Consider the following 7,170-nt stretch of genomic DNA (forward strand, 5'->3'; position numbering starts at 1 on the left):
TGCCTGAGGCAAATGTAATGCTACATGAGATATTATTATCAAGCTGTTTTATTGATATCTTTCTGCAGTTGAAACACTGGTTGAGAGATTACATTTAAACATATCAATCGGGATCAATCATCTCTTATTCTTCTGCGCTTTTTCCTGTTGTGGCGGTTAGTAAACAGCGTTACATTACCGTGCGTGCCCCCTTCAGGATTGGAGTGTGGATCACCTGTGACTGACTGCCCTGCAAACAAGCCTGCACTGGCCCTTTACGGCACATGCATTTCTGATAATAATGCATGTCTGAGAGTGAATCTGTGCATGTCTACAGCCAGAACATATTGCTTCAAGTCAAACACAGAAACTCTCTGGACATGGGTGGAGGACTTTTGAAGGCCCAGCCACACCATAACCATATCCCTATTCCCTATCTCTAGGTCAAGCTCCACCCATTATGGCCAAGAGCTGGGCGTCATTTGCAGTGAGCACATTTAGGTTAAAAAAGCTGGAAAGTGAATAATTTCCGTGGGTCTAGTATTTGCATCTGTTTGTGTGAAGTTTGAATCAGGGGCCTGTACCATGATGGTAGTTGAACAAACTCAGGGTTATAGTTTCAAGTTGACAAAACCAATCACTCCAATCTGGCTTTGATGGTACCATGATGCTTATCATCAACTTTCTTTGTCAACTCAGGCTTTGATCCTGAGTTTATGGAGAGCATGCACACGAATCTGTGACATCAGTGGTGAACAGCCAATCACATGCTTTGCAGCCGAGAGAAACTGTGATTCACTTCTCGCGAGAGAGCCAGAGCAATTTAAAACTCTTTTGCTGAAGGTTAAGAGATTGAAGAAAATTAAGTATTTTAACTGATTTACACTAATGGAAATTATTGTCCATGAAAGAGGACAAATAAAAGAAATTATCTTGCTCTATCAGTGCAAGTGGAACTTGTGATGTTAGTTCATATAGTTGATAGAGACTCAAACATGTAAGGTCACATGTAGTCATATTAAAGTTTATTTACAGTTTAATTATATTACATATTATCTGTATATATTCATTGAAACTAAATGTTTAGTAATAACTGCTAAAAACTAAAATTGCTTGCTTGCTTGTATTGGATTAATAATATATATATATAATATAATAATTATATAAATCATAAAATAATTCTAAGTAATTATCATTAAAGCCAGACAATTTCATTGTTATTTTTGTATTTTTTATTTTTTACTATATAGTGACCTTTAATTTGGAGGACGACAAACTGGGGGAGTGACTTTATTGCACTGGATGTGTCAGTTCATTTAGCTCACATCTGATTGGCCCAATTTCGGTTTGACATCTCTGAACCAGAACATAACTATGAACATAACCTGCCCTGGAGCAGGTTTGCAGTTACTATGGTGATGAACACCGTTAAAAGCCAAGTCACTTTCATGGTACCTAAAACCCAGGATTGGCGCAAACTAATCTGAAACTTACCTGGCTAGCCAGCTAATCCTGCTTCATGGTACAGGCCCCAGTTCTCATCTTGTGGAGTAAGTTAGATTTGCGGTAAAAAAAAAAAAAAAAAACACACACACACACACACACACACACACACACAAAAAAAACTAGGGTGCTAGAAATGTGGTACTCAAACTGCAGCCTCCGGTATTGCAAGAATATACTGTAGTTTTAGACTACTTGGACGAAATAACAGCAGTTCGCCTATTCCTGACAATGCCACAAGAGGACACCATACACAAACCAGTTTGAATTCATCAGCGAAACGAAGCAAGCTGTTCTGGCTACGTGGCCGTAGTGACGTCGGCAAAGTTGACGTTTCACAAACATGGCGTCGCAGCAGAGTGAAGTGGATGAGCTATTCGATGTGAAAAACGCTTTTTACATTGGCAGTTATCAACACTGCATTAACGAAGCCCAAAAAGTAAAGGTGAGTGTCCTGAAAATATCTCCATGACACGAAAACATTTCCGACTGAAAGGCTTATAGATTCTAGAGTAGGTCTGTTAGCCTGCGGCTAATTCATTACCTTCTCTATATTCAGTACCTTAATATTGTAACAATACTGTACAAATGATAAACAACCACGTGTACGTGTCATATTTCTTTTAGACATCAGGGCCAGAAAAGGATGCAGAGAAGAACATTTTTCTATACAGAGCATACATTGCTCAGGTAAGTTCTGTTTAGCATCAGTCTGTTGTGGTGCTGGGTTGGTTTGATGTTGTTCAGAATAAATTCATACTAAATTATATGAAATTCATACTACATTAGATGTATGTCGATGTAAATGTCAAGCTGCAATGTCTTTTTTCCCTCTCTGTCAGAAAGCATACACAGCTGAAAGCACACACACACACACACACACACACACACACACACATATATTATATAACATATATACACTACCAGTCAAAAGTTTGGAAACATTAAAATTTTTTTATGTTTTTGAATGAAGTCTCTTATGCTCTTTAAGGCGGAATTTATTTAATAATAAACACAGAAAAAAACAATAATATTGTGAAATATTGCAATTTAAAATTACGGTTTTCTATTTTAATATACTTTAAAATATAATTTTCTGTGATGCAAAGCTGAATTTTCAGCATCATTACTCCTGTCTTCAGTGTCACATGATCCTTCAGAAATCATTGTAATATGCTGATTTATTATCAATGTTGGAAACAGTTGTGCTGATTAATATTATTTTATAACCTGTGATACTTTTTCAGGAATCTTTTGATGTATAAAAAGTAAAAAAAAAAAAAATCAGCATTTATTTTTGTAACAATATACACTACCGTTCAAAAGTTTGTGATCAGTATTTTTTTTTTCTTTTCTTTTTTTTGAAAGAAATTAATATTTTTTTTTCAGCATGGATGTGTTAAATTGATAAAAATAAGTGATAGTAAAGATTTATATTGTTATAAAAGATTTATATTTTGAATAAATGCTGTTCTTTTTAACCTTTTTATTGATCAATGAATCCTGAAAAAAGTATCATAGGTTCCAAAAAAATATTAAGCAACAAAACCGTTTTCAACATTGATAATAACTGAGTATCAAATCATCATATTAGAATGATTGCTGAAGGACACTGTGTGACACTGAAGACTGGAGTAATGATGCTGAAAATTCAGCTTTGCATCACAGAATTAAATTATATTTTAAAGTATATTAAAATAGAAAACCATAATTTTAAATTGTAATAATATTACACAATATTATTGTTTTTTTCTGTATTTATTATGAAATAAATGCAGCCATAATGAGCATAACAGACTTTGTTCAAAAACATTAAAAATAGTAATGTTTCCAAACTTTTGAGTGTGTGTGTGTGTGTGTGTGTGTATATATATATATATATATATATATGGGTGTGCTTTTGCGTTAGTTTTGTTATTTTGAGTTATAATTAACAGTGATGATTTCTGTTGTCTTCTCAGAGGAAGTATGCTGTGGTTCTGGATGAAATAAAGCCCAGCTCCACTGAGGAGCTGCAGGCTGTTAGGATGTTTGCTGAGTACCTGTCAAATGAAGGCAAGAGGTTTGTGCAGTCAAACTGTCTCATTTTTTATTCATTGTTTTAAACCTTATATAACTAAACCTAGATACATGCAGGTTAGCCATTTGGTCTGTCAGTTAAACGATTACGTTCAAAGTGAACTAAACCGTACATCTGGTGGCACAATGCTTTTCTCAGAGATGCAATAGTGGCAGAACTGGACAAAAAGATGGCTAAGAGTGTTGATGTTTCCAACACCACCTTCCTGCTGATGGCGGCTTCCATCTATCTGCATGAGATGAACACAGATGCTGCGTTACGTACCCTGCACCAGGGAGAAAGTCTGGAGTGGTGAGTCTGGAGTTTTCATAAATGGTTTATGAGTTGGATTACTAATGTATAAGTTGCTCACTGTCATTTTGTATTTCTCTCATAGCATGGCCATGACTGTCCAGATACTTCTCAAGTTGGACAGAGTTGATATGGCAAGGTATTTTTTGTTTGTTTGTTTGTTTGTGTATTGGCTAATTATTTATTTTTTGGTTTATGTGTGCTTTTTGTTAAAGCTGTTTGTATGTTATATTAAAAATATCTTTTAACCAATGTAGCCTAACTTCTGACTTTTAACTACAAATGAGAAATTCTACCTGCCTTTAGTTAATACCTTTTTAAATATGTTATTTTCATGGATCTGTTGTGTTCACAGAAAGGAGCTAAAGAAGATGCAAGACCAAGATGAAGATGCCACTTTGACTCAGCTTGCTACAGCCTGGGTCAACCTTGCCATCGTGAGTATTCAAATGTGAAATTAAAGTAATTTGCTTTTTTTAATGGGCATTCCTTGTGTTCCTGTGACTGATTATTTGGTTAATTTCATCCTAAAGAAAAAAAGGTTTTGTCTTCATTATCTTTCATCAAAATACAATAACTTTCCTCTGAAATAACTTTGCAGGCTGTTGGACAATGTCAAAAAATCACCAAATAGATATTTAAGCATTTTTTTAGCAAAATTTAATTCAGTCTGGCTTTAAAAAAATCTAAATAGCTTCCTCTTATCTACTCCAGTCTCAGCATGTACTTCATGTTTTTATACGGATTATAGGAAATGTTAAAAAAAAAAATAATAATAATAATATATATATATATATATATATATATATATATATATATATATATATATATATATATATATATATATAATATAATATAATATATATATAATATATATATAATATAATATATATAATATAATATATTATATTATATTACACACACACACACACACACACCTGGTCAAAACAAAAACAAAATGGCTAAACTCTAAGCTTAAATTATTAACCACAAATTATTATTTAGAAAATGTAAGCAAGCCTTTTTTTCTTCTTTTTTTTTAAAGCCTTTTCTGTCTCATCAAGGACAGAATTTGTGATAATATTAGTGAGCTACTTCTCTGTGAAGTCATTTAATGCTTTGGAGTACAGGAGAGTATTGCAGAGTGGCTTGCTTCCCACAAATGATAAATAAGTTGTTATCTAAAGAGAAATTATCAGATGTTATTTTTCAACAAGACAATGCTCCTGCCCAAATTGCAAAGACAAACCAAGAAGTGGCTTGAGAACATGTCCATCAGGCTTATGTTTTGGCCTGGCCAGAGTCCAGATTTGAACCCTACAGTGAATGTTTTATTCCCACATTAAACTGGGAGACATTTTTCAAGTACTCATGAACTGTCTGAAGCTATTAATATTGACTGGAACTGAAACAACACTGACTATTCTTCCTGTAAAAAGCTGTCTGCAAGTTGGGGAAAGGCTATGTTCATCTTACGTTATTTGATCTACAGTATTTGTGCAATTGTTGTTAATTTCCTGACCTGTAATTAAAATGGTTAAGGCCATTGAAAGACCACTAAATATTTTATACACACACTCACTCACACACAAAAATCTAGTGGTTACACATTAAATATGAATTTCTTTATTTCTCCCACCAGATGGTCTTGCGTGTATTGGATTTTAATACCTTTGCTATAAATAAATAAATATATATATATATGTGTGTGTGTATATATATATATATATATATATATATATATATATATATATATATATATATATATATATATATATACACACACACATACACATAAATAACATAATGTGTGTCTAGACATAGTCATGCCTCAAAATATTAAAGCAAATATTATTAAAAATATAGTACATTAAATTAATTTAAAAAATACACTTATTCATTCATTCTTAATCATTAACAAATACATACATTTATGCTACCCAAATACTACATCCATTTACTGTACATTTTTTGTGCATTGTTGTAGTGAGCTGAAACATTTGAGATGATTTTGTTTTCTTTAAAATCTCTATTAAAATCTCTAAAGCCTATTGCCCGTTCAGTGTTTGCTGGTTTTTCTGAATTATGGTACTTCCTTATCAACTGGGAATTAAAAGTCTTTCTCAATCTTCTACCAACAGGGGGGAGAGAAATTGCAGGATGCGTTCTACATCTTCCAGGAAATGTCAGACAAGTACTCGCCCACACTGCTGCTGCTGAACGGTCAGGCTGCCAGTCACATGGCTCAGAATAAGTGGGATGAGGCTGAGTCAGTACTACAGGATGCTCTGGACAAAGTAAGAGCCTGGATTTCAGTACAGCAATTGCAAGGAAGTTTCATCTCCCACTGCAAACAAAAATTTAACTTTGGTCCTGAGAGTCTGCATAGCATATATATTTTACATGTATTGACTGATAATTTTGAAACTGCATTTTAACTAATTCAGAGCATTAGTAGACTGTAAGGTTAGGGTTAATAGAATAAGTTGATGTAGTTACAAAGTTATTCTAGTCAGTAGGAGGTATGTTGGGGAGCATCAAAATAAAGTGTTAGTAGATATTAAGCAGACAGTCTACTAATACTCTAATGAGAGATAGTTGACATGTAGTTGCAAAGTTACATATAGTTAGAAGAATATCTAAAGTAGACCATCGAAATAAAGTTTTACTGAATTCACGACACAGACCATACTAGCAGTTCTATCGCTAATGCACTCTTATTCTGATTGGGGACAATACTGCAGGGAAAATTAGCATTTCTGGATTACTAGAATCACTATTAAAATCTAAAACAGAATTCATGAAGAGACACTGTATACTGATTAGTCAGTGGTCCAGGTTTAACTGTGGTAAAATGTCATGATTTGTCCTTTATCTTCTATAGGACAGCAGCCACCCGGAGACACTCATCAACCTCATTGTGTTGACACAGCATTTGGGCAAACCTCCTGAGGTAAACTCCATAAATTAACATTAGGGATGCAGCCAAATTAAAAATCTTGGCCGAAACAAAATGAAACACTTGGCTGAAGGCCATATTTTTTCATTATTGCCATAAATTAAATAGTCAAAATGTGCTTTTCAAAGAAAAAAATCTATTTAAAAATATTTATTTCTGCTGTAAGTTTTTGCAGATGCGCCCCCTCTAGACCATTGGTTCTCAAACTTTTTAGAGTTTTGTCCACCCTGAGGCATTTAATATCATTCTTCGTATCCTCTCTCTTCCACTTAGACTGGACAATACTTGCCCCTTTAAATTGTTTTTGAGGTGCATTTTTTTTTTTTGTCTTTACATTTTGATATTTTTATGTCGAATT

At 33.6% G+C, this 7,170-nt stretch overlaps 1 protein-coding gene across 1 annotated transcript in view; it reads left to right on the forward strand.

Moving 5' to 3' along the window:
• The first annotated feature begins 1,769 nt into the window (after window positions 1-1,769).
• The window catches only part of cope (COPI coat complex subunit epsilon), a 7,218-nt gene continuing 1,817 nt past the window's right edge, over window positions 1,770-7,170 (forward strand). Inside the window, exons 1-8 of the mRNA XM_067362991.1 lie at window positions 1,770-1,927; window positions 2,110-2,172; window positions 3,444-3,544; window positions 3,701-3,853; window positions 3,939-3,992; window positions 4,209-4,290; window positions 5,995-6,150; window positions 6,738-6,806. Coding sequence (XP_067219092.1) covers window positions 1,826-1,927; window positions 2,110-2,172; window positions 3,444-3,544; window positions 3,701-3,853; window positions 3,939-3,992; window positions 4,209-4,290; window positions 5,995-6,150; window positions 6,738-6,806 — 780 coding nt within the window. The 5' untranslated portion in view covers window positions 1,770-1,825. The remainder of the gene's footprint in view (window positions 1,928-2,109; window positions 2,173-3,443; window positions 3,545-3,700; window positions 3,854-3,938; window positions 3,993-4,208; window positions 4,291-5,994; window positions 6,151-6,737; window positions 6,807-7,170) is intronic.

Source organism: Chanodichthys erythropterus, chromosome 16, assembly GCF_024489055.1.
Source record: "Chanodichthys erythropterus isolate Z2021 chromosome 16, ASM2448905v1, whole genome shotgun sequence".
NCBI lineage: Eukaryota > Metazoa > Chordata > Actinopteri > Cypriniformes > Xenocyprididae > Chanodichthys > Chanodichthys erythropterus.